This window comes from Bos mutus, chromosome 11 (assembly GCF_027580195.1).
Source record: "Bos mutus isolate GX-2022 chromosome 11, NWIPB_WYAK_1.1, whole genome shotgun sequence".
NCBI lineage: Eukaryota > Metazoa > Chordata > Mammalia > Artiodactyla > Bovidae > Bos > Bos mutus.
In genome coordinates, this window is record NC_091627.1 from 33,594,733 (window position 1) to 33,621,498 (window position 26,766).

Genomic DNA, 26,766 nt, shown 5'->3' on the forward strand with positions numbered 1-26,766 from the left:
TTGTGAGCAGTATTTTAAATGATTTCTATTTATTTACTTTTTGCTCCATCTCACTTTTGAATCTTGAAACACTGGTGGGAAACATTTCCTGCATATCTATAAAATGTTCAGGAGGAGAGCGGGATTCGGGGGCGCTAAAGTTGCAGGGGCAGGGTGGGAAGGAAGATCCGGAGTGGGGCAAAAAAAAAAATTCAGGAAGAAATTTTGATCTTTAATGATGTTTTTTTTTAAATCACATAAAGTGCTTACTACTTATTTTATAGTCATACTGAACATAAGTATAAAACACAGTTGAAACTTTTTTCAAGCATTTGACTAGTATGCCATCTTTTAAATGTCAGCTTGTTAAATTAGGTAATATTCCCAGTTCCTGAGGATGAGAATTGTTCCTTACCAATTTTGTATCCCTTCTTCTTTGAATGTAGTGAGTGCTTCCTACATGCCAGGCACTCCAGTATGTGTATCTCTGATGAATAAGTCATCAACATGACTCTTAAAATATTACATAATTAAATAGGGAAACAGTGGAAACAGTGTCAGACTTTTTTGGGGGGGCTCCAAAATCACTGCAGATGGTGATTGCAGCCATGAAATTAAAAGACGCTTACTCCTTGGAAGGAAAGTTATGACCAACCTAGATAGCATATTGAAAAGCAGAGACATTACTTTGCCAACAAAGGTCTGTCTAGTCAAGGCTATGGTTTTTCCAGTGGTCATGTATGGATGTAAGAGTTGGACTGTGAAGAAAGCTGAGTGCCGAAGAATTGATGCTTTTGAACTGTGGCGTTGGAGAAGACTCTTGAGAGTGAGTCCCTTGGACTGCAAGGAGATCCAACCAGTCTATTCTAAAGGAGATCAGCCCTGGGTGTTCTTTGGAAGGAATAATGCTAAAGCTGAAACTCCAGTACTTTGGCCACCTCATGCGAAGAGTTGACTCATTGGAAAAGACTCTGATGCTGGGAGGGATTGGGGGCAGGAGGAAAAGGGGACGACAGAGGATGAGATGGCTGGATGGCATCACTGACTCAATGGACGTGAGTTTGAGTGAACTCCGGGAGTTGGTGATGGACAGGGAGGCCTGGCGTGCTGCGATTCATGGGATCGCAAAGAGTCGGACACGACTGAGCGACTGAACTGAACTGATACAGATATTTTGTTAGAATTTTTCAAAGTTTTACTAAATAGCTTAACAGTTGGGGCATACCTTTGAATATAATGTAACCTGTTCTTTTCTTCCTTTGTTTATTTAAGGAATCCATTTTCCTGCTGAGAAGGGATCTGTCATTCTTTTGGTGCTCAAAACACTCTTAAGGACACATAATGCTTATACATACAGCACTTCCTGTGGGCTAGGTACTCTTCTTAGTGCTTCATGTATGGTATTAGTTTATCTAATCCTTATGGCAATCATTTGAGGTAAAACTTTGATCCTAATTTTATAGGTGAAAAAACTAAGAGGATTTAAGTAACTTGCCCAAGATTGTAGCACTAGTTAGTGCATTAGTAATGGTGTAGAAGGTGAAACAGCAAGATTGTCATTAGTTGAGAGTGATGAAGGAGGTTGCCTGAGTGGTCTGTGTGTGAATGCACAGGGTGCTTATTATCCTGCATAGTAGGTGAGCACTTGAAAGCAATATAGAAGTTTCTGCTGCCACATTGTAATATTATAAAAGCTGATTTGAGTAAAAAGAAATCTGGCTGTACTTGGCCATCTTTGCCCCATTCATGCTTTTCTAGTTCTGTTATTTAGATAAGGACATCATATAAGTAGATATATTCTTTAGGTTACTTTTGTACTATTATTTTCATTTGAGAAATATTGTTCCGCGTGCTGTTATGCAAGGATTAACTCTGAATATTTTCTTTCATTTCTTAACAGTACAGTGCTGTGGATACCAATCCACTCTCTCTGTATGTCATGCACCCATTTTGGAACACTGTAGTAAAGGTAAGATGATTAATAAGCATGCATTTGGGTTTTAGTAGTTTAAATATTTTAAACTGTTTTATGGAGTACTGCAGATGTAACAATAAGACCCTTAGAGAAACTGCCTCTCCCATCCTCCCTTCCCTTAGTCACATACCTTTTGATTTATCTTATCACTGAAGTATAAGTTTATACTTTAGATCCATTATATTTATAAAATGCTTCTTAAATGCTTCTAAAATATAATGTTATGATTATAAAAGTTTGTTGATTATAGAATTATTTAGAACATAGAAAATAAAAATGCTTATTTCTATTAACTGGAGATTATGATTTGCAATTTAATGTATGTAACTCCTACATATAATCCAAATTTATGGCTTTTATTATGACAGATTTGTATGTTGTGGTATATAATGGACAGAAATTTCACTACTTTAATTATTTTGTAATTATTTTGAAAAAAATAGGTATTTCCTACTTGGCTGGCTCCAAATCTGATAACCTTCTCTGGCTTTCTGCTGGTTGTGTTCAATTTTCTACTTTTGGCATACTTTGATCCTGACTTTTATGCTTCAGGTATGATTATTGCTTTAATATAAAATCTTAAATAGAAAATAAGATATGGCTATTTTCTGATTCTGTTAAGATGCTTGCAATTCTGAAAAGTTTTGAATATTATCGGTTCAGTTCAGTTGCTCAGTCATGTGTAACTCTTTGCGACCCCATGGACTGTAGCACGCCACGCTTCCCTGTCCATTACCAACTCCCAGAGCTTGTTCAAACTCATTTGTTCATCGAGTCAGTGAGGGTATATAAAATGTTAAAATTGGGTGTAAAAGCTAAGTTGTGCTTTCACAATCTGTTATGTATGCTTCTAAGAAGTTCTAGAAACCAACTTGATTTCTAGAATTTGGATATGCTACCTAAAAAGCAGTGAGGTTTTTGTATATAAAGAATAATTGGATTTATAAAAAGTGGAAAATTAGGACTGTGACGTTTTGCCTCAAAAGAATATAAGCATGGCCCAACAAACCTACCAGAAATATCCCTTCCCTCTTTCTAGTTATCGAATAAAAGTCCCCCTTTTATAGAGGGAACATGATCTCTCCAGCCCTCTGCACAGCATTTGTACTTGCTTTAATAACTCCCAGTTTCCTCTGAAAATGGTTGAAAAGTGAAGTGAAAATGTTCATCTCTCAGTCATGTCTGACTGTGACCCCATGGACTTTAGCCTGCCAGGTTCCTCTGTCCGTGGAATTTTCCAGGCAAGAATACTGGAGTGGGTAGCCATTCCTTCTCCAGGGAATCTTCCCAACCCAGGGATCAAACCCTGGTGTCCTGCATTACAGGCAGATTGTTTACCACTGAGCCACCAGGGAAGCCCCCTGAAAATGGTTGTTAGACCTTAAATATTTATTGACAGAAGTCTGGGCCCTTACTGAGGAGAGGAAAAATGTTTCTTTGGAAGCAGTTTCAGCCTTTTCCCAGTGTCTTCTTTCAGACCTGTTGGTCTTTTCTTCCTTCCACATCCAGCTTCTGCCCTGGCCAGAGAGAATCTGGAGTGTATTTGGGGTTGGGCGGGGAGGGCATATGTGGGAGACAGTGTTTTTTTTAATTGCTCAACAGGTGGATGAAGTTGAGAAGACTAGAAAGATGGAGGTAGATGAGTGTTTTTTGCATTCTAAGTTAGAGGATATATTTTCCAATAAGAATACTTATAAATGATATAGTCAGGAGTTTAATACTGTATTTCATCTGTGTTATGGGTTCAGCAGACCTTTGTGCACTGACCTAGAGAAACTAACAATCTCTCAAAACTTTGTGTTTGTAGGAGAATTTAGAGTTTTAAACATTTAATGACTTTTGATATTATAAGAATTCTGAATATTGAAACTATACCTATGCCTGACTTGATAAACTGAAAATTTTAACCATTGCTCCTCTGTGTGCAATAAAATGGTAATTGAATATCATAAAATACCATGTGAAAGATTAAATTTCATGAAGCACAATTTTGATATTAAGTGGGTTTTTTTAAAAAAAATTGTATTTCAATCCTCAGAACAGCCTCAAAATCTTTGTGACTAGAAATAGTATTTCCTTTGACTAAATAAAATTATTTACTTAGCTCTAAAATATGTAACTATATATATATATTTCCCCAAGTCATACAACTTGAAGGACCAGATGAAGTATCTAGTCCCAGTATTTTTAGGAAGTGGAAATCAGGAAAGGTTAGATAATATATTCAAGGCTACACTGTTGGTTGATTATAGAGCCAGGACTAGAACCCAGACCTCCTGAAACTCACTTGTTCTATCTTAGGGGGAAAAAGTGAGGTCCAGACATTTCAGAATGATCCTGATGACTAAGTCATCCAGTTGAGGTGATTTATCTATACCCAAATCCGAAGGTCTTTTGTTCAGCTAATAATTTAGTGAGAGAGTATAGGTTGAGGCTTTTTACATGTTTGTAGTATAATCATAAACAACAAGGATCGGATTAAACACAAGCATTTTTTAAATTCCAAAAACATTTTTCATTCTAGGCACATAAGTAATTTTCAAGTAAAGAAGAACATTCAGTCTTCAGTTACGATTAAAGCTCAAAATAAATGCTTATTGTTTATGAGGGTTGGGCAGTTACTTCTTGAGTTTTGTCGGAGTTTGCTGATATATTCTAGTATTTACCTAGTTATGCATTTAAGATACACTATAAAGTATTTCAGCTTCTATTTAATAAAGAGAAACATTTCTCTTTTGACAGTATAGGCTGTGGTTCCAACAATTGTACTTAGACTGCATTAAAACTGGGGTTGCTTTCCTTTCAGCACCAGGTCACAAGCATGTACCCGACTGGGTCTGGATTGTAGTGGGCATCCTCAACTTCATGGCCTACACTCTAGGTAAGAAATTGGCAAATATTCATTTTAGTCAATGGCTGGCAAAACGGTCAGCAAGGTTAGCTACCCAGTAAGTTATCATTTTCTCCTATGTTTAATTCATTTTAACTAGGGTTTATTAATATCCTGTGTAACTTGATAAATATATTCTTGAGTTTCTCTGTGAAGATTATTGTCATTTGCTGGGAATTTGGGGAATAGGATGGCGTTGGCAGACTGCCACTGGTGGGCCACATCTGGCCCGTTGTCTGTCTCTGTAAGTCGTGGTTTACTGCGCATTCCTCTGCATGTCTGTGGTTGCTTTCCTACGGCAGAGGCATAGTTGAGTAGTTGCAACAGAGACCATTTGGCCCACAGTGTCTAAACTATATGCTGTTTGGCCCTTTACAAAAAATATTTCCCAACTCTGGAATAAGACATCATTTTTGCCATGAGTTTGGGAAGCAATACTGACGTGTCAAATAGTTGCAGAATACTGAGAAAGGTGCTATAATAGAGTACAGCAGGGGAACAAACACAGAAGTGATCAGTTTTTGTTTGGTGGAAGCAGTGGTCAGGGAAGTCCACTGGGCCAGGCCACAGCATCTAGTCTGCCAAGAGTGCGTTTTGTTGGGATCATCGGCGCGGCTTGTCCTGCATTCTTCAGGTCTCCTTCCCTGCTTTATTTTTCTCCACTGTGCTTAAAACCATATGACCCACTTGTATGTTGTCCGTCTACTCTAAAATGTAAGTTCCTTGGGAATTGACTGGTGGTCCAGTGGTTAGGTCTCTGCGCTTTTTACAGGGTGGGAATTGCACTCCTGGCTGGGGAACTAAGATTCTACAAGCTATGTGGTGTACCCCCTTTTCCTTTTTTTTTTTTTTTTTTTGTGTGTGTATATAATATAAGTTCCTTGAGGGTGAGTGCTTTATTTAGTTCATTGGGTGCCCAGTGTTAAGAACAGTACCTGCTACATGGGAAGCACTCAGTATATGGTTTTTAAATGAACGTGAAGTAGCAGACCCTGAGTTAAAGTTGCTTAGGTCTCTTCAGATAAAGATGAGTTGTATTCGTAACACCAGGATAATTTGGTACAGGGATTAAATCCTGGCGTGGTGAGTGGCCAGAGCTGTTAAGAGTGGGGAAGGAAGAAAATGAAATTAAGAATTAGACAAAAGCCTAGTTTTTTTCTTTTTAAAATTCTATAGACAGAGGCTTTGTGCATTCATTATTAAAGATAAGCTGGTTTTTGAATTTTGCTCTAGGGAATTCTCAGGCTGTCCAGTGGGTAGGACTCCACGCTTTCATGTTTGAGGGCCCAGGTTTGATCTCTAGTCAGGGAACTGAGGTCCCACAGGCTGTGTGGCACAGTCAAAAAAAATTTTTTTTTCTTGCTATAGAATTTGGTTACTAAGGACTACTCGGGAGGAATAGGGACAAGGAGAGGGTGGCCTGAAGGCTCTGGCTTTTCATAGCATGTCTCAAGAGTCTTTTGAAGTACTGTGTTCTCTGTTTTAGGTTGCCACAATTCTGGCAAAAATCCTGACCTAACATGAACTGTTGGTTGCAAAGCTTACCTTGAACTAACAGTTTATAATCTTCATTTATTCCACCAGTGTGGCTGTTGTTATGTTTTGCTGCAGAAATATTAATGTGTTGGGTCACAGGGCACTGCTCTAGATTTTGCTCGTGGGTTTTTCATAATACATGGGATGGGAGCTGAATTGCCTTTCTTATGAAAACACATTATGAAACACATTATGAGACATATGACACATTATGAGACCCCAGATGTATGGAGCCAGAATGGGTTCAATGAGAAGACATAGAAAAACCTAATCATTACATAGTTCATGGATTTAGTACTTGTAACTGCACAGAAATGGCACTGAGAATAGGAAATTAAGGCAGCAAATAATGAGAAAAGACTTTTAGAAAATATTTTAGCTACTCGGGGACAAAAAAGCTCCCAAACCTATGTAAAGAGAGATCAGTGTGCAGGCAGGAGTTTGCGATTCATCCTTTCATATAGGCCCTCAACAATATTTTTAAAGGCTGTCTTTGCCACGGTCTGAGCTAGTCACTGGGGATAATACTGTGGTGAGCTAGATAAACACAGTAATGATAAGGAATTTTAAATTCCTGGACTCTGAATCTTTGCAATTAGTATAATTCTTTACTTCTTTTAATTTTGAGTATTTATTTATTTATTTGACTGCAGCGTGTAAATTTGGGTCTTAGCTGCGGCATGCAGGATCTTTGATCTTTGTGGAGGCCTGCAGAACCTTAGTTGCGGCCTGTGGGATCTAGTTCCTGGGAATGAACCTGGGCCACCTGTATTGGGAGTGTGGAGTCTTAGCCACTGGACCAGCCAGAAAGTCCCCACAGTTAGTCCAATTCTGATGCATTTAATTAACAAAACTGTTTCTTTGGAGGAAGAATTTTTATAATTCAGTCTCTTGCCTTCCTTTTTGGCTGGGTTGTATGTTCTCTCTCCCTCTTCCCCTCTTCCTTTATCCCTTTCTCTTCCTCTACTGTTCCTTCCCCCATACCCCCAGGCTTCTCTGTTTCTGCCTCTAAATGGTGTTCCAACATGCTTTCTCTTTCTCCTTCTGTTATTCCCTGGTAATCCTGATCGTTAACACTATTGAGTTGACTCACGTGTTAGTATCTAGCCTTTATTTATCTTCTAAGTAGCTAGTAAATTACCCTTAGGTTGAGTTGCTTGACATTATTGTAGATAGCCTGTCAGCACTTCAATTTCAGCGTATAAAATTGTACTCAGCATCTTTTCTATCAGGCTTGCTCCTTCTTCAGATGTTCTTGTTTCTGGTAACACTACCACTTTCTTGGTTACCCAGATCTTCTTGTCCTTCTGTCTCACCTCTGTTTTACTGCATTGTCTTTTTTATTTTCTCAGTATCTTGCTCGCCTCCAGGTTTTCATTCCCACCACATTCCGTCTCAGCCCATCCTGTCCTTTACACTGATGTCAGGTCTGTCTTCCTGAAACACTGCATGGCTTTCACTCTTCTTACTCCACTCAGATCATTTTAGTAGCTCCTCAGACTCCCTGATACTTTTAAATGGGCTCAAATCTCCCTTCTAGCCTCTTGATACTGCACTCTTCATGTATAGTTTCTGGTTGAATTAAACTACTTGGCATTCTCTGCACACACATGTGCTTTTCCATCTTAGTGTTTTTGCTGAGAACACTCCCTCCTCTTGAAACGACACACTTCTTTATCTCTTATCTACTGAAATCCAACTCATTCTTTATGTCCCCACTCAGATTTCATCTTGTCTGGAAAGCCAGTTTAGTTTATCTTAGCCTGAAGAGAACTTGTCACTTTTCTGTACTCTTCTGTGGTTTATGATTCATCATATCAGCATATCTGTCATGTTTTGTCTCCTTTCTCAACTGTAAACTCTTTGAGGGTACAAACTTAGTTTATGCTAAGATTTTTATAATCTTCACAGCATCAAGAATAGTTGTTGTTTAGTCACTAAGTCATGTCCGCCTTTTTTGCAATTCCATGAACTGTATCTCACCAGGCTTCTCTGTCCATGGAATTTTTCCACGTAAGAATACTGGAGTGGGTAGCTGTTTCCTACTGCACGGGATCTTCCTGACCCAGGGACCAAACCTGTGTCTTCTGCATTGGCAGGTGGATTCTTTACCGCTGAGCCACCATACTATAAGAATACTACATCGTGGAAATTCCCTGGCGGTCCAGTGTTTAGGACTCTTCACTTTCACTACCGAGGGCTGGTGTTCGATTCCTGGTTGGGAACTAAAACCCCACAAGTTGCACAGTGCAGCACCAACCCCCCCTATAGTGTGTTGTACAGTTTCAGTAAATTTAATTCTTATAATTACTCAACACCACGTGCAAAGCCTTTTCTGAAAACACTTAAAATTATGGAAGTGGTCCATCTGTAAAGAAGTGACTGTGATATGTAACAGAATGAAACATGTTATGACTGAAGTACTGAGTGTTTTTGGATCCTAGAGCAAGGAGTATAAATTATAATAAACAACTATTGAGTATTCTCTGGAGGGTTAAGAATTTGTGGCTAGTGGAACAACTCAGTTACTAGGCAGATTTGGAGGAATTCAGAGTTCAGTGCTCAGAGTAGAATGCTTCTTTAGATGAAAACACCATTCAGTATGACTTAACATTTTGAGTTTTGGATTAAACTTTGAGAGATTACAGATTTTATTTCTGAAATCTTTGCATTGTAGGAATTAAAGGTTGGATTTTTATAGTACTGTCTGATATTTATACTTGAGTTAATTAACATTTCTATGGTACGCTGATATGTTTTGTTGCATCTCTCTCCATTTTATTAAAGACGACTTTCTCCATTCTGGTGCAGACGTTGACCTTTCCCCGTGTAATGTGTTTCGGTTGCAGATGGTGTGGACGGAAAGCAAGCCCGCAGAACCAATTCCAGCAGCCCGCTGGGGGAGCTTTTTGACCACGGCCTGGATAGTTGGTCGTGTGTTTACTTTGTTGTCACCGTGTATTCCATTTTTGGACGAGGATCGTCTGGTGTCAGTGTTTTTCTTCTTTATCTCCTGCTATGGGTAGTTTTGTTTTCTTTCATCCTGTCTCACTGGGAAAAGTATAACACAGGGATTCTTTTCCTGCCATGGGGATATGACATTAGCCAGGTGGTAAGTATGTGTTCTTCTTAAATTTTTCAACATTGCCATACATTTTTGGGAGAGTTTGTCATTCCTTCTTTATTGACCTTATGCTTTTTTGGTTAGAGCTGCTGAGTGCTTTAAATTTTTTCCCCTTTTTATTTTATATATATTTTTTACTTATTTATGGAAAATTTCAAATATGCACAAAAATATATGTATATGAAACCCTTGTGTACTGTTACTTAGCTTCAGCAGTTAACACATGACCAGTCTCATTTCATATATATTCTTCCTTACCTTACCACCTCCCAATTATTTTAAAGGAAAATCTTGACATATGATAAATAGGCTACTGTATATCTCTAAGTAGTAAGATTTCTTTTAAAAAACTAAAAACACAGTGCCATTAGTACACTAAAAAATGAACAGTTTCTTAACAAACCTTCATTTAAACTGTTGATTTTATGAAGAAAGTTATGCACATATAATTGTTGGCTTTTTGTCTTCATGGCCAGCTTTTCAGTGAGTAAAGAGTTTTCTCTTACTACCAGGGCTTGCTATTAACTCTCCCTGCCTTAGAATCCCAGCTTTTTGTGTCGCCATTTTGCCCATCTGCATCTGAAGCTCCAGTAAAGAATCAGAAATTGGAGTGTTTGAAGAGGGGGATTGGGTGGGCAGATTGGATCATCCTGTGTCTAAACCAATTTATGAGGTGCCTTAGGCTAGTCGCTTGCATTGTCTAGAAGTTAGTTATTAAAGAAAAAACAACCAACTTTAAAGGCAAGAAGACTTGCCACAGTATCAAATTTAAGCATATGTTTTGCTGTTACTAAAACTGTTTCCTAGACTTATGCTGCATAAAGCGTTGTTGACTGCCTGATCTTTCCAGCTGTTAATGCTCTGTATGCTTTTGTCTGCATTTTCCTTCCAGACTATTTCTTTTGTCTACATAGTGACTGCGGTTGTGGGAGTTGAGGCCTGGTATGAACCTTTCCTGTTTAATTTCTTATATAGAGACCTATTCACTGCAATGATCTTTGGTAAGAAGCTCCATGTTGAAGCCTGTTTTAACATCACTTTGTTATCAAAGCCAGTGTTTGGTTGTAACAAGCAACAATACTCTTTCCCCTCCAGCAAGTAGAACAACCCTATAGCCTATAGGGTTTCAACCAAACCATTAAGGAAAATAAGGTTTCTTTGTTTTGCTTTTGTTCAGCACCAAGCTGCATTTAATCAGAAGGAAATACCAAAATACATCACACAAACCTTGTAAAATAACTATGCAAATTAATTTAGATATTGGAGGATCTTCGTTTAGGTGGACATTCAGTATTGATTCCCACTGCATATCTCGAAATCAAAGATTATTAGTTTGAGGAAATAGAATGACAAAGCACAGTGTTTATAATGCATCCACTCCAAAAATTTAGCTTCTTTCCTCTCAGGTACACTCTTTCTTAAGCCTCTGAATGCTTAGTAAAGGTTTTGATCATGGTAATGCTTCTTTTTTGATTTTAGACAGAGTGGATATCTATAGGATAATTAAGTCAGGGAGAAAATTTTTATGGAAAGAGGCAAAGAGGAAGAGGAATCTGGGTTATTATTTGGGACACCAGGAGTGGCACTGAGAACTTTGTAGGGTTAAAACAACAAAAACACTTACTGGCTGTTCCTCTGTTCTCTTATCTAAAAAATAATCCTTCCCCTTCTCTCAGTGAAGCTTGGTTGCAGAGTGGGGATTGAAGGCTTAGAAACAGCCGAGAAGATGGTGCATTAGGCACTGGCTTTCAGAAAAGGCGTAGTTTAGGGATTTTCTGTCGCTCTGGACTGCAGATATTTTAGGAACCCTGCTGTAATCTACCAAATGTTCATTTTTGGGTGGCTGTATAACTGTGATTTCTTTACCTTGAAAAGGCTAGCTATTTTTCATCTGCTACCATGAGTGAATCTTTGATTTATGCAGCTTGTCCTAAGGCAGATTTGCTGCATTTTACATTTAAATGTTAATTTAGAGATAAAATGGTATCTTTGATATGTAAGTTCTGGAATGTTAAGTAGATACTTTAATAGGCTACAATTCTCTTTGTATATACATTTTTGGCAACAGTACTTATTAGGTAATGGTACTACCTATTGTATCACTAGAAGGCACATAGTATCTAATTGTCTCTCTTTTTATGGTATCAACAGTGACCAGAGGGTTGAGGTTTTGTACTTCTGTTCCAAAGTTCTGCCTTAGCTCTTCAGCTAATGGTACTAACAGATACTGATGATCATTGCTTAGGAATCCATTCTTTCAGTGGATAGGTGGGGGAATAAAGTTTGTGTTTTGATAAACTACCTCATAAAATTCATACTAATAAATACAAATCAAATTTGATAATATAGATATCTTACTTTGTTGATTTTATATTTGCTTTTCTTTTAAACTCTGACAAAAGTCTTTGCTTTCAGTGACACAAAAAATTCATTTGCTTTATTCCATAAAACAATAACAGTCTCAGAATGTAGTACCCAAATCAGCAACGATATCATTACCGAAAATCATTTAAGATTTTGATTTTTTTGCAGTTCCATTTGTCCTCATGGTTTATTCCACTGGAGATGCCCAGTTGGGTTATTATAGTCTAAAGTTCCCATTCTGTGGATATGTACATTTAAGTTTGTTTCATTTTACTTTTGATTTTTAGGGATTACTTTTTCCTTTCACATAATTACAAAGTCAGATCTATATATAAAGCAAGGTATATTCAAAGAAGTCTAGTCTCTGTCATATTCTTAGTTTTTAATTTTTTACTTAATCTTTCATTGTTTTTTGTTATTATAAGTAAGTGTGCGTGTGTGGTTTTATCACACTCTTTTGTGGATAAATGGTAGCCTGCTATACGTATTTTATTACCTGTGTTCTTGTTTTCCCTCCACGTGATAGTATATCTTAGAGATCACTGCATAGTGATGTGTAGCCATCTTCCTCAGTTGTTCCTACAAATGCCTGGTACTTCGTTGCGTGATTGTGCGATTGTTTATTCAAACAGCCTCCTACTGATGGACATTTGGGTTATTTCCAGTTTTTTGCTGATATACAAATTGCTGAAGTAAATCATCTGTCCATGTAAACGTCTTTTTCATATTTTTGCCAGGGTATTTTGGAAGGGATCACTAGAAGTAGACATGTTAGTAAAGGGCAGAGGTGTGCAGTTTCACTAAATGCTCTGTTCCCTTCCATATGGGTTGTCTAATATTGAATTCCCACCACCCATAAATAAAAGTACCTGTTATTTAGTTTTCCCAATGTAGTATGTTGTCACACTTTTGGATTTTTGCCAGTTTGGGATAAGAAATGATATATCTGTTTAGTTTTAATTTGCATTTCTCTTATGGATGAACTTTCCTAGTGTTTGAGAGTCATTTATATCTTTTTCTAGTCAATTTTTGCTATAGGATTGTTAATGACTTCCTTTATTTTTAGAAGCATTTTATTAGGGATAGTAATCTTTTGTTTTGATATAAATGACATTTTCCCTCTTATTTGTTGTTATGTCTTTTTTTACTTGAAGCATTTTTTGTCTTGGTGTTTTTTATTGAAATTTTTATTTAATAAATAAGCCTAGAAATGAGGAACCACTGATGAGGAACCAGAATATTTGTTGTGATCATGCTATCCTTGGTGTTCATCTCATTCTACTCAATCCTTTTTTATGAATTCTAACTTTTCGATAGCCCATGCTTCCTATATTATGAAGTCTAGACCTTCCTATGGTAATAATAAAAGCAGGTCTGCATATGTGTGGGTTCTATCATTCTCATATATAGAGTTTACTAGATAAGTATTTAACAATTAAATACTCTTTACAGAAAGTACATCAAGTACTACTTAGAGTTGTTGTTCAGTCGCCCAGTTGTGTTTCTTTGCAACCACATGGACTGCAGCACACCAGGCCTCTCTGTCCCTCACCATCTCCTGAAGTTCTTGTCCATTGCATTGGTGATGCCATCCAGCCATTCCATCCTCTGACAACCTCTTCTCCTTCTGCCCTTAATCTTTCCCAGCATCAGGGATTTTTCCAATATGTCGGCTCTTCTCATCAGATGACCAAAATACTGGAGCTTCAGCTTTAGCATCAGTCCTTCCAACGAGTATTCAGGGTTGATTTCCCTTGTTTGATTTCAAATCTTGTTTGAAATCAAACCTTGCTCTCTAAGGGACTTTCAGGAGGCTTCTCTAGCACCACAGTTCGAAGGCATCAATTCTTTGGCATTCTGCCTTCTTTACAGTCTAGCTCTCACAACTGTACATGACCGCTGGGAAGACTATAGCCTTGACTGTGTGGACCTTTGTTGGCAGACTAATGTCTCTGCTTTTCAACACATGGTCTGGGTTTGTCATTGCTTTTCTGCCAGGAAGCAGTCGTCTTCTGATTTCATGGCTGCAGTCACCATCAGCTGTGATTTTAGAGCCCAAGAAAAGGAAATCTGTCACTCTTTCTACCTTTTTCCCTTCTATTTGCCACGCAGTAATGGGTGGTTTTTCCAGTGGTCATGTATGGATGTGAGAGTTGGACTGTGAAGAAAGCTGAGCGCCGAAGAATTGATGCTTTTGAACTGTGGCGTTGGAGAAGACTCTTGAGAGTCCCTTGGACTGCAAGGAGATCCAACCAGTCCATTCTAAAGGAGATCAGCCCTGGGATTTCTTTGGAAGGAATGATGCTAAAGCTGAAACTCCAGTACTTTGGCCACCTCATGCAGAGAGTTGACTCATTGGAAAAGACTCTGATGCTGGGAGGGATTGGGGCCAGGAGGAGAAGGGGACGACAGAGGATGAGATGGCTGGATGGCATCACCAACTTGATGGACGTGAGTTTGAGTGAACTCCAGGAGTTGGTGATGGACAGGGAGGCCTGGCGTGCTGCGATTCATGGGGTTGCAAAGAGTCGGACATGACTGAGCGATTGAACTGAACTGAACTGAACTGAATGGGGCTGGATGCCATGATCTTAGTTTTTTTAATATTTAGTTTTAAGCCGGCTCTTTCACTCTCCTCCTTCACCCTCATCAAGAGGCTCTTTAGTTCCTCTTCGCTTTCTGCCATTAGAGCGGTATCATCTGCATATATGAGGTTGTTGATGTTTCTCCCATCTGTCTTGATTCCAGCTTGATTCCATTTGATTCCAGCAAATGTTGGCAATATGATCTCTGGTTCCTCTTCCTTTTCTAAAGCCAGCTTGGACATCTGAAAGTTCTTGGTTCACATAATGCTATTTACCATTTAGAGAAGAAATAGTAAATACAGTGTTTTTCTTTGGCAGCCTATATAGAGCTCAGGCTTTCTACATGCTTACTGTGCTTAAGATTTTATCTTAGTTAAGTGCTTGAAAGCTACAAGTGATTCTGGGTTAATACATTTAGCCTTGCTCCCTACCAGTGCTCCTCAGCTTAACATGAAATAAGCTACAGAAAGTTTCTGAGGACATTGAAGACATCTTGTCTTCTCCTTCCATTCCCTCTAAGATTTTCTAATCTGGGAACATTGTTCCAGTTGGGCTTGGAAGTAGCAGAGTAATTCCTCTTTTGAGGTGAGATTTCTGATTGTTGAATTATAGTTTTTTTCCATGTGTTTTTAGCAAGTTGTGTTAGGAATTATTTGAAGGAATGTTCTTCTCTCTTTGCTCCTTAATGTCATAGCTGCATTGACAACACACCTCCCCACCCCCAAGCGAAGTTTAGTCACTGGGAATCCAGAATGGGCTAATACATTGAGTGACAAGGAAATATCCAAATGAAACGTGCAAAAGTTACCACATGTATTGGTTTGGAGTTTGAAACAGAAAAAGATTAGGACTTTATATCACTACAGATCACAGAATCAGAGAATTTAAGATTCAGGGGTCCCTAGAAAATCATTTAGCCCATCCTTATGGCACAGTTGTTTTCTCTGAAGCTCAGAGAGATTGTCTGATTTGCCCAAAAGTATTAAGATTTTTGGGGTCAACTGCAGGGAGCTTATGGTTAAAGCTGTAAGAGAAGATTCTCTGAGGGAGAGTAGATGCACCTTCAGTCAGTCATTTAGGAATATGTAGGAGGGAGATTGCCATTAAAGGACATCATTGAATGGTTGGATGGCTGACAGGAACACTGGGCAAATGGGATCACCAAGACCGAGAGGAAAGAATTGCAGTTAGTGGGTGGTCAGCCCAGTCATCTTACTTAGAAGTCAGGAATGAAGAAAGGATACTGAGAGTCTCTTGGACTATAAGATCAAACCAGTCAATCCTAAAGGAAATCAATCCTGAATATTCATTGCAAGGACTGATGCTAAAGCTGAAGAAGCTCCAATACTTTGGCCACCTGGTGGGAAGAACTGACTCATTGGAAAAGACCCTGAAGGTGGGAAAGATTGAGGGCAGGAGGAGAAGAGGGGCAACAGAGGATGAGATGGTTGGATGGCATCACTGACTCAATGGACATGAGTTTGAGCAGGCTCCAGGAATTGGAGATGGACAGGGAAACCTGGAGTGCTGTAGTCCATGGGGTCAAAAAGAGTTGGACATGACTGAGCGACTGAACTGAGTAGGAGAGCTTGATAAATTTCAAGAGTACAGTTTCTGCAGAAGGGAGGCAGAATTATGTTGAGTGCTGAGGAGTTGCGGAGAAGTACTGGAGTAGTACCCCACTCCAGTACTCTTGCCTGGAAAGTCCCATGGGCAGAGGAGCCTGGTAGGCTGCAGTCCATGGGGTTGCTAAGAGTCGGACATGACTGAGCGACTTCACTTTCACTTTTCACTTACATGCATTGGAGAAGGAAATGGCAACCCACTCCAGTGTTCTTGCCTGGAGAATCCCAGCAACAGGGGAGCCTGGTGGGCTGCCATCTTTGTGGTCGCACAGAGTCGGACACAACTGAAGCGACTTAGCAGCAGCAGCAGCAGCAGCTGAGGAGTTAAAGACAAGTTAAGTTTGTTGGGTTGTAGGAGATAGCAGAGTAAGATAGTAGATAGTGAGAACAGCAGGAACAATGATAATGTTTCTTGGGAAGGCTGTCTTTTTAGCTTTGAGGAGAAAGAATTAGTGTATAGAGTAGGGGGAGAAATTAAGAACGCCAGGGAGGTAAAAATAAGTGTAAAGGAAGCAGCAGGATCTGTTAATATTAATGGTTCCCTCTTCCAATAAATAACATACACGGTGCAATTTACTATAAATCAGGTACTGTTCCAGGAGTCTTTGCATGTAATAACTCATTTAATTCCCAAAACCCTATGGGATTGTTACTATTATTATCTATATTTTATAAAAGAGGAAACTGAGGCGCTAAAAAATTAATTTGCCTGAAGTCCCATAGCCAATTGGTGGCACAACTGAGATTCAACCCACTCTGGCTCCATGAGTCTCTGCTATGAATCACCAAACTACTGCCACTCTTCCAGTTGCAAATATTGTTCAAAAATGTATTTAGTTTCATTACAGAAGTAAATCTGAACTTGAAAATTGTTGCATCTAAAAATATTACATATTTTGTATGTATTCAATTATTATAAAAATCTCTCTTGAATATTAATTCATAATAATTTAATTGTTCTTTCCTTCAGGTTGTGCACTGTGCGTGACTCTTCCAATGAGTTTGTTAAATTTTTTCAGGTAAGTACTTTATTTTTTAATTGGACAAGAAATATGAAAATCTTTAGAAATTGTTATTTAGGTGAATTTTAGGATCTTTCTTTTGAAATCTGGGCATTTTGAAAAGGTTATGAAGCTGTATTTTGAATCTAGAATGAGATTGGGATCATCTGCCTGTAGTGGCTTGTGTAGTCAATTCAACTACACAACTAGCTCAGAACTAGTTTTTTAGTAACAGTTTTGGGCTTATCAGTCTAATTTGTCATTTTTTTGGGTGAGTGAATTGGAAGAGAGTATGTTCCTATTGGAATATTCATAGGTTTACATTCTTTTTATGAATTGATTATAAGTTTTAATAAGTTGATAATAGGTAAGTTTAGTTAGCATGATCATAAAATGAAATTTCTGAACTTGTATAGTTGAAGACCAAACCCTGGAGCTATGCTGACTCTTCTTAAAGAGCACCATATCAAACTTCCTGAAGAGTGGGGCGTGCCTGAGGAGTCGGGTAGGGGTTGGGAGGGGACTTGCCCTGGTGGAGTTCCATCTCTCTGATTTATGCACATTTCCACTTGGGCTCAGCACACTCAGTTTCCTTCTGTGACCTGAATGTATTTTGTTCTTTCCTTCCTCAGTACTTTTGCTCCCACTCTTTCCTCCACTCCCTGTTTCCTCTGCTTGGAACATTTTCTTGTACTTTCCACTTCATTTTTCAGTGCTCAGATTTGTCTTGCACAATCCTGTCTCTCTGAATCTCCCTCTTTATGACCACTGGCAGTCATTCATAAAAGTTATAAAATGTAATGCTCTAAAAGCCTTAGAGATAATTTGAGATAATTCTTCTAAAGTTGTGGTCCTGATTGGGCAGTGTCTTGCCCAAGGTTATATAATTATTGGCTGAATTGGGATGAGGACTGAGGGCTCAGTTCAGATGAGCAGACATGTGTGAGCGTGCTACCACCTGTGTGCCCAGAGCCATCAAGACATGCAGTGGCCCCTCTCGGTTCAGAGTCTCTCACTGTTAAGTTGTGTATCATAGCAGCCCTGTGAGGTACTCTTGTAGTATGGTTTTGTGTTCGTTTTAGTTTTTCCTATTAGAATGTAATCTCATAGGATCCAGACCAGATAATAAAACTTTTCTAGGTGGATAAATGAGACTAGGGAATCAAAAGACTTCCATTCTAGTCCTGGCCCTGCCACTTGGTACCAAATTATGTAAATTTAAATTCTCACATCCTCATTTAATCTGCCTCTAAAATGGAATTGAGTGAAAGTTGCTCAGTCGTGTCTGACTCTTTGCAACCCCATGGACTATACAATCCACTAAATTCTCCAGACCAGAATACTGGAGTAGATAGCCTTTCCCTTCTCCAGGGAAATCTTCCTAACTTAGAGATTGAACCCAGGTCTCCCGCATTGCAGGCAGATTCTTTACCAGCTAGCCACAAGGGAAGCACAAGAATACTGGAGTGGGTAGCCTATCACTTTTCCGGTGGATCTGCCTGACCCAGTAATCGAACTGGGGTCTCCTGCATTGCTGGTGGGTTCTTTCCCAACTGAGCTATGAGGGAAGCCCTAAAATGGATTAACCTGCCTCTAAAAATGGGATTAACTTGGTGGCTCAGATGGTAAAGACTCCACCCACAATGCAGGAGACCCTGGTTCAGTCCCTGGGTCGGGAAGATCCTCTGGAGAAGGAAATGGCAACCCACTCCAGTATTCTTGTCTGGAGAATTCCATGGACAGAGGAGCCTGGAAGGCTATATAGTCCATGGGGTTACAAGAGTCAGAAACGACTGAGCAACTAACACTTTCACTTATGTAAATTAGCTTCTTACATCCTCACTTAACCTGCCTCTAAAATGGGATTAATAATGTTGGTTCTACCTATCCTGTGAGGTTACTGTGAATAAATATAAGAGAATAAGTGTGTAAGTACTTTGAAAACTATAAAGATACAAGTATAGTATTGAGTTTTATATGTAATAATGTTCTTGTATTACTTGATTTTTTTTTTCCAGAAGCTATAAAAATAACACGTTGAAACACAATTCAGTCTATGAAGCTGTGGTTCCCTTCTTTTCTCCATGTTTGCTATTCATTTTGTCTACAGCGTGGATCCTCCTGTCACCTTCAGATATTTTAGAGTTACACCCTAGAGTGTTCTACTTAATGGTTGGAACAGCCTTTGCCAACAGCACAGTAAGATTTTTCTTTTAAAAATCATAGCACATAATAAGAAATATTAGACAGAATTTGATAGTTTGAGAAATCTTATATAGTATTAGAATAAGCAGATTTTAAAGATGTTATAGTCAGAAATTTGAAAGGATAATTACTAACATGCAGAACATGTTAGTATACAGAACATGCAGAAAGTTATTTTATTTTTGTTTAAAACCAATAGGATTTGGAAACCACGGTAGTATTTTGGAACCATGGCATCATTTAAATTTTTTGATTTAGTTGCCTGCTGAAGAATTAATGGAATAATTCCTTTCAGACTCTAAATATTATTAATAGTGTGGTTGAAATGGCAGCAGATCTAATGATTAATTTAGGGAGCTTGGAAGGGGGTTTTGGCAGAGAAAAAAACACACGTATACCCCACATATTTTTTAATCAACTGGTTTTTAAATTAAGAAAATAGAATAAAAACTTTGTAATAAATACTGCATATGTTAAAAAAAAAATCCCTTTCTCTGCTATAGCCCAGCAAGAGTGCAGACAGGGAGGGATGATCAGGAGGGGTTGAGAAAAGACCCTGGTAGTCCTAACTGCCAGGAAGCCTGTGCTCTAGCTCAGGCTAGATCCTTAATAAGGTTTTATTTTTTAACTTAGCCCCCAAGTTTATGTTTCTATGTCTGTACCATGTGTTTACTATTTCAGGTCACGCTGATTTCATCTAAAGATCTAAAAACATTAACATATTGTACAAAAAGTATCTCTGAAGGAATAAAACTATATTTGAGTAAGGTGTTGAAGTAGAGAGAGCCAAAGAGGTCTTGAGGTGTTTTCTGTGATAGTATGACTGAATTGGAGGTAGCATCTCCTCATCACCTAGAAGAAATTGAGTTGTGTGGTGCTGGGGAGGCTGCTCTGAAAGAATTATTTTCATATATATCATAGAATCTTAAAATTGGGAGCAATTTATTTTATCCAAACTGTTAATCGAGTAGGAGAATGCCTTCTTATGGCATCCTTACTGAATTATCTTCCAGTCTGAGGGTCTGCAGGTTTGGAGGCTGGGGTAGCTAGCTGTCCAGTTGAACTCCTGAGCATTTGAGAATTATGGAACTTGACAATAATGTAATGTTTTAATACATATCTTGGCTCAACTGTTTGAATGCTTTTTAAGTGTTGGAGTGACTAGAGCTTTAATTAAATTATTATTCTCTCTTTCTTTTAAATAACTTCCAGTGTCAGCTGATTGTTTGTCAAATGAGCAGTACCCGGTGCCCGACTTTGAACTGGTTGCTGCTTCCTCTTTTTGTGATTGTCATGGTGGTGAATGTAGGAGTAACCCCTTACGTTGAGAGCATTCTCCTGTTTACGCTAACGGCTGCTTTCACTTTGGCCCACATCCACTATGGAGTACGAGTGGTGAGTAAGCTAGGGCAGAATTGGTTCATTTGGTTCTTAAATAGTGGAATGCAGGTGAGAGAAAATTTCAGAAGAAGCTTGCTTATTAGAGTAACTGGAAGAATTTTGGGATAATATCCAGGTGTATGATTCTAGATATTGTTGTAGTGTTTTAAACTACAAATAATTTAAAAGCTGGGTAATTATTGTGAAGGATTAGTTCTTGTTTCTAAATGAGAAGAATTGTAAACCATTTCCTCAGTAATAGAATTATAAGCTCTTTTGCGCTTTTATTTATTTATTTTTTGGCACTTTTAATTATATTGGACAAAGTAATCCCATTTGTTGATTATCTGTTTCTAAACTCGCTTCTTTAGCTTTAGGCACATTTTCATGAGAGGAAATACAGAAGAAAGTAGGTTTAAGAAATCTTCTGCAAACCTTAATATTCTCTTCTAAAATAAGAAACTGCTTTCAGGACAAATGGACCAAGAACCATATAATAAAATGAAAGTCAGAACCATGCAGTTTATTTCCTCTTTCCTTACACTTTAGCATTGTTTTGTAATTATTTTACATATCTTAGCATGGTCTTGTATTTATGATTTTTAATTGCTGTACAGTGTTCCGTCAAGGAAATTACTTAATGTCAGTTTGCTTAACCGTGACCCAGTTATTTTAATCATTTAGATTCTTTGCAGATTTTCAGTATTACAAATAAAGTTGGAGTGAACAACCTGTAATAATGTTTTTTCCTTCATTTGCTTTGTTTTTTGAGGATAATTTCATAGCAGTCAGGTCATGTGGAGGATATTCATATTTTTATGGCTTTAAAAATACTTCTATTTGATATGTTTGTTTTGAAAAGAACCTTGCTGTGGATCAATTTGAGAAACAAAATGCCTTTATTTCTATATATGTTTTAAACAGGACGCCTGTCATGTTTGATAATTTTTTATACCTTGTGTATGTTTCTTCCCTTAGTGTTTCTCCCCAAAGTAGCCTATATTTGTTGAAACAAAGTACATTAAAAAAAAACCATGATAAGTCTATGAATTGTGACACAAAGACATAGTCATTTAGGATTTTGCTCATGCAAATTTAGTGTTACATGCTTTATATCAACATTTTTAGGCTTTTATTCTGTTATTAATCAGTCATGTGCATGAAGTAGAATACAGTTGCCAGTGTCTTTCATAATGCTTTTATCTGTGATCCTTCAGAAGTCTATCTTCAGAAAACATACACTCCGTATACACACGCCAAACCAAACCAAAACATGTTTATCTTTAAATTACAAAGGCAGTACATTTTTGTTGTTAAAAATCTGGAAAATAAATAAAAGCACACGCTAACTGAAAAAAATTCCAGGAACATTTTTTTTTTTTGACTGTCTTTCTACTCTCTTAACACTTCTACAACTTTTGACCAGAAGGTAAAACTTGCTGAACCACACAAAAACATTCATTACTTCTATTGAAATGTAAATATTAAGAATGAGAATGAAACTAAGAAGTACTAAGTAAACAATACTTGCTAGCTGGCACATTACCTTGCTCTTGCCTACCCTCTAGTAGGGATACCCTAACTAACATGGCTTAAACCATCAAAAATTTACACATCTGACTACCTAGAAGCATTGTAAGAAGGTGAACATTGACTCTAACCATATATGTAAATATTTGATCTGCTAGATAGTATAAATCAACTAATCCTATAGTTTTGCAGTAGATTTGAATGTAAGGCTCTGTGGTCTGGGAGGTTCTGCAAAGACTAGATTTTGAAGTTGGGCAGACCCAGGTGTAAGTCCTAACTCTCCCAGGATAGTTCTGGTACTCACTTAGCCAGCTAGTTCTACTGCTATCCTAGTCTAGGGAGACCTCTTCATTTCTAATGATTTTTGCCGTGCCAGTAAATTGTTTCCAGAGGATGAATTCTGTATGCATTTTAAAGAAATTATGTATGTATTTGTCATTGCCTCATGTTCTGGTTTTCTATAGGTAAAGCAGCTGAGCAACCATTTTCACATTTACCCCTTCTCCTTGAGAAAACCAAACTCGGATTGACTAGGAGTAGAAGAAAAGAATATTGGCCTGTAATCTACAAAAAGAAGTACTGTAAATAAGATGCTTGTAAATATTCATCCATCACCGTTGAACTAAACTGATCTACTTAACAGACATGGGAACTCAGTGTGTGTGTGGTACTTGGACAGCAGGAATGATACATATCTGAACTTGTGGAATATTGGACCTATTAACTCCCAGCTTACTTTTTTATAAAACCATGTGTTGTTTTGGTTAAACGTAATAGCCCAGCAAAATGTTCCTTGTAGTTTAGGAGTCCATAATGTTTTGGTTCATACAGAGTTAAAGATGCTTGGATTTTATTTTTCAAACCCTCATATTTGTTTAGGAACACTGATAACATTCAGAGGATCCAACGTGTTTTCATATTTGGTACTTAGTAGTAAGTCTTTAGCTGTGGAAGCTATCAGTACCCCAAATCTAATATAGGGAAAAGATAAGAGCAAGTCACTTTCAGCAAGAATGCCAAATGATTAGAGAACAATATACAGTTGCCAAATACTGGTTTCACTTTCCCATGGAAATGCCTTTTGTCCTCATGTGCTAAGAGAGCTTATATATATATATATATATATATATATATATATATTTAAATTCTCTAGTATTCCGCTCTCTTTGTTATGGAACAGATCTTGATAAGTGGTTTAATTTTCTTTTAAAGAAAAATATTTTATTGAGACTTAATAGAGAATGGATTGTAATTATGGCTCACTCATTGGCATGGTTCAGTGTTTAAACGTGGCATTTTTTCCCCTCAGCTACAAGTTGCTGAGATTTGGTGCCTGTGAACTATGATCATATGAATGCATGTGATAGCCCCATTCTTAGAATAATTACTTGTGAGGAACATAGATTAACTTCCTTATAAGAAAAAAAGCTTCTTAGGAGTTAGGAATCTCATGAACCTCACTGTGAAATTACTACTGTGAACGTTGCTGCGAAACTAGATTTCTGTGGAGGAAATAGTGCTGTTTTTTTTATTTCATACAAGATAAAGACATAGAGAGAACTTCTCTCTTCTCCAACTTGTTCACTTCTCCACCTGAAGAAAAATTTTGATATATATGCCTTACTGAGTATTTACACCCTTTAATATGACTTGGAATAATTTTTGAGGTTTACTGACAAACTTAAAAATCTCTTTTGACTTTCATATGATTGTTTTATGATCACAGCTTTTCATGAATGTGGATATTCTATTTCATTCTGATTTTGTCTCCTTAATTTGGTGGTGGTGAAATTTACTGGCTGGTTTTCTTTTATTTTCCACTGAATGAAGTTTGTGCTTGAATGAAGAGTGTATCTTAAACCCTTTTTTTTGGACGGATTGCACTTGGATAAAATAGGCACCACTGTGTTGATAATGTAATTAAAACCATAATCATTATTTAATCTATAAATGTGCCCATCATTAAATTTAATTATAGTGTATTCTTTTGTTGGATTTTAATCTGCCACTTTGTAAAAATAACCACGTAATTATTATTTCAGTTTTTAAATTTGTGAACTGTAATCATTGTCATCAAGTTATTAGAAATGAAGCATCACGGAGCTGACTGTACTCAATTTTTTAAAAATTGTAAAGGTTGAGGTATATTCCGTGACTTTCTCTAAGACAAAAATGAACACCGAAAATAGTTGGGAAACTAACACAGGAGAATATGGATAGTGATTCCATGTTTATTTAAATTGCCATCATGGAGGTCAGAGAATGAACTGATTAAGTAAAAGTAACTCTTTTATTTTTGTATACCTTGTTCTGTGTCATCTGTAAAATCGAACTGGATAAAGTGTTAATTTGGGCCGGGAACAAAGCTTTGCTTTAAGATTTTAAGCTAATCATTTTATTGTTTTGTTGACTTTGTATACAAAAATGAGATTCATCTGTATTATGTAAGAGCTGAAAAATATTTATGAAATGGCAAATTTGGACCACAGGCTTTCGTCACTTTGTACAGTATAGTAAAAAAAAAAAAAAAAAAAATACCCTTTATTTCTGGCATAGGGTCATGTCCTGTAATTTTGGGTCTCTTTTACCTCAAAGTGTGTTTCTGCTCTTTTTCTGTTGCATCAGGTTTATTTGAAAATTGTTTTGTGCCTATACTTGATAACATGTTTCCCCGTGGTAGTTAAGAATTATGCTGTAGTCAGTTTCATTGGCATCATGAGATGAAAAAAGATGGATGTTAGGAAGATAAAAGATGAAAAGTGAGTAACTGTTTCAGAATACTGTGGACTTGCAACTCTTTAATGTACTGTTGACTCCTTTTTTTGGTTTAGTCTGCTGTCTTGAAGTGTATCGTGAGGAAAGCCCATATTTGTCATGTATGGTTTAGCAACTGAAGCAGGACTTGGTTAGAAAGAGCTCTGTGAACTGACATCATCGCCAGTGATCATAACATTTCCAAAGTATAAAAGGTGTTTCAGGCTTATGCATGATATTTTGGGGTGCGTTCACACCCCAGCCTTTCTCCTAGCATATGCTGAGCTGCCTTTTGGGGAGCAAGTGGCATAATTGGTCATGCATGCATGTTTTCGGTCCATTTCAGAACAGAGTGCCTTAGCCAGGCCAGAGGTTTGCTTTGTGTTTCTTCTGACCAAAGTTACCTAGACCTGTAGGAAGTTTCTTTTCAGGTTATGGTATGAAAAATGTCCTTTCATGCTTGTCAGAAAATTCCCCTATGTTTGAGGAGGGGCATAGGATAGAAAAATCTAAAAAATATCTCAGTATATTCATGTTGCCTTTTATGATCCTTTAATAACATTCATGGTCTTAGTGTAATCTACATACAGTTTAAAATCGCCACAATTTAACCAACATTCCTCCCTTAATGTGTAAGAGATGTAATTCATGGGTTTTGGTCTTAAGGGTAATAGAGTGAATAACTTCCAAATCAAGAAGTAAAATAGTCTTTCCTGGCATTTTAATAATATCATGGTTAAATTTTAAAAAGAAGATTTGATTCTGATTATGGCCTAGAATGTTACAGTACTATTACCAACATGTTATCTATTTTAATATAGAGCTCTTGGGAAGAGGAGTGCCTGTCTAGGGTTGCCGCAGTTCTAATTAGTTCCTGAAAGAATACTGATCATGACCTGGAGCCTGGGCAGTCGGGGAACATGCAAAGGAGAAAGCAAGCATAGATGGTGTCTACTTGAAGGGGAAGAAGAGATCACTTCAGTGCCCAGTGATGGTACTGCAGTGCACAGTTCAAAACTGTCACAATTTAAGTTGTCCTTCCTCCATTAATTTCAAGTTCAAATGTGAATTTGAAAGTTTCCTAAGTGTTCAGTTTTCAAAGAATTAATTTATGTTGTAGTCAGTCCAAAAGCATTTGGAACACATCTTGCTTTCCCTGATAGCTCAATTGGTAAAGAATCTGCCTACAATGCAGGAGACACCGGTTCGATCCCTGGGTTGGGAAGATCCCCTGGAGAAGGGAAAGGCTACCCACTCCAATATTCTGACCTGAAGAATTCCATGGACATAGTCCATGGGGTTACAAAGTCGGACACGACTGAGCGTTTTTCACTTTCACTTTTCACTTTGCTTTCCAAAGCAGGCTTTGATTCTGTAATCTATGGAGAATGAAAAAGTAATGTGAAAGTGTTTGAATCAGAGACTACTTCTCCCCTTAATATTTTAACAGGAAACCTGTTTGCAACTCTTCCTCTTCTTTCTTCCCCTGGGTTTCCCTTTAACCAGCCACCACCTGGGACAGAGACTCCACTTGCTTTGTCGCCCCCTGTACCCTGCCACATTCAGATTTCCTTGATGGCCTTAGATCTCTCACCTAGGCAAGGAGTGGGAATGTGCCAGAGATAACAAAGTAAATCTGAAGGACTAGATCTTTTGACTTTGGGTCTGCCAGTAAGCCAAAAACAGATACAGAAATCTTTGATGGTGCTGATTCCTGTGTTTAGAGTGGCCTTTATCTTGACTTCAGTTCTGGACTTGCTGGAGCATGCTATAGGAAATTTGTGAAATCAGATTGAAATTTTCTTTGTCCCATGAGGT

The 26,766-nt window shown here is 37.8% G+C and overlaps 1 protein-coding gene across 1 annotated transcript in view; it reads left to right on the plus strand.

Moving 5' to 3' along the window:
• SELENOI (selenoprotein I) overlaps nucleotides 1-24,145 on the plus strand; it is a 40,599-nt gene extending 16,454 nt beyond the window's left edge. The window contains exons 2-10 of the mRNA XM_005895697.3: nucleotides 1,880-1,948; nucleotides 2,398-2,506; nucleotides 4,761-4,835; nucleotides 9,230-9,492; nucleotides 10,397-10,505; nucleotides 17,049-17,097; nucleotides 19,098-19,278; nucleotides 20,497-20,679; nucleotides 22,659-24,145. Of these exons, the coding sequence (XP_005895759.2) occupies nucleotides 1,880-1,948; nucleotides 2,398-2,506; nucleotides 4,761-4,835; nucleotides 9,230-9,492; nucleotides 10,397-10,505; nucleotides 17,049-17,097; nucleotides 19,098-19,278; nucleotides 20,497-20,679; nucleotides 22,659-22,757 (1,137 nt within the window). The 3' untranslated portion in view covers nucleotides 22,758-24,145. The remainder of the gene's footprint in view (nucleotides 1-1,879; nucleotides 1,949-2,397; nucleotides 2,507-4,760; nucleotides 4,836-9,229; nucleotides 9,493-10,396; nucleotides 10,506-17,048; nucleotides 17,098-19,097; nucleotides 19,279-20,496; nucleotides 20,680-22,658) is intronic.
• Nucleotides 24,146-26,766: the final 2,621 nt, after the last annotated feature.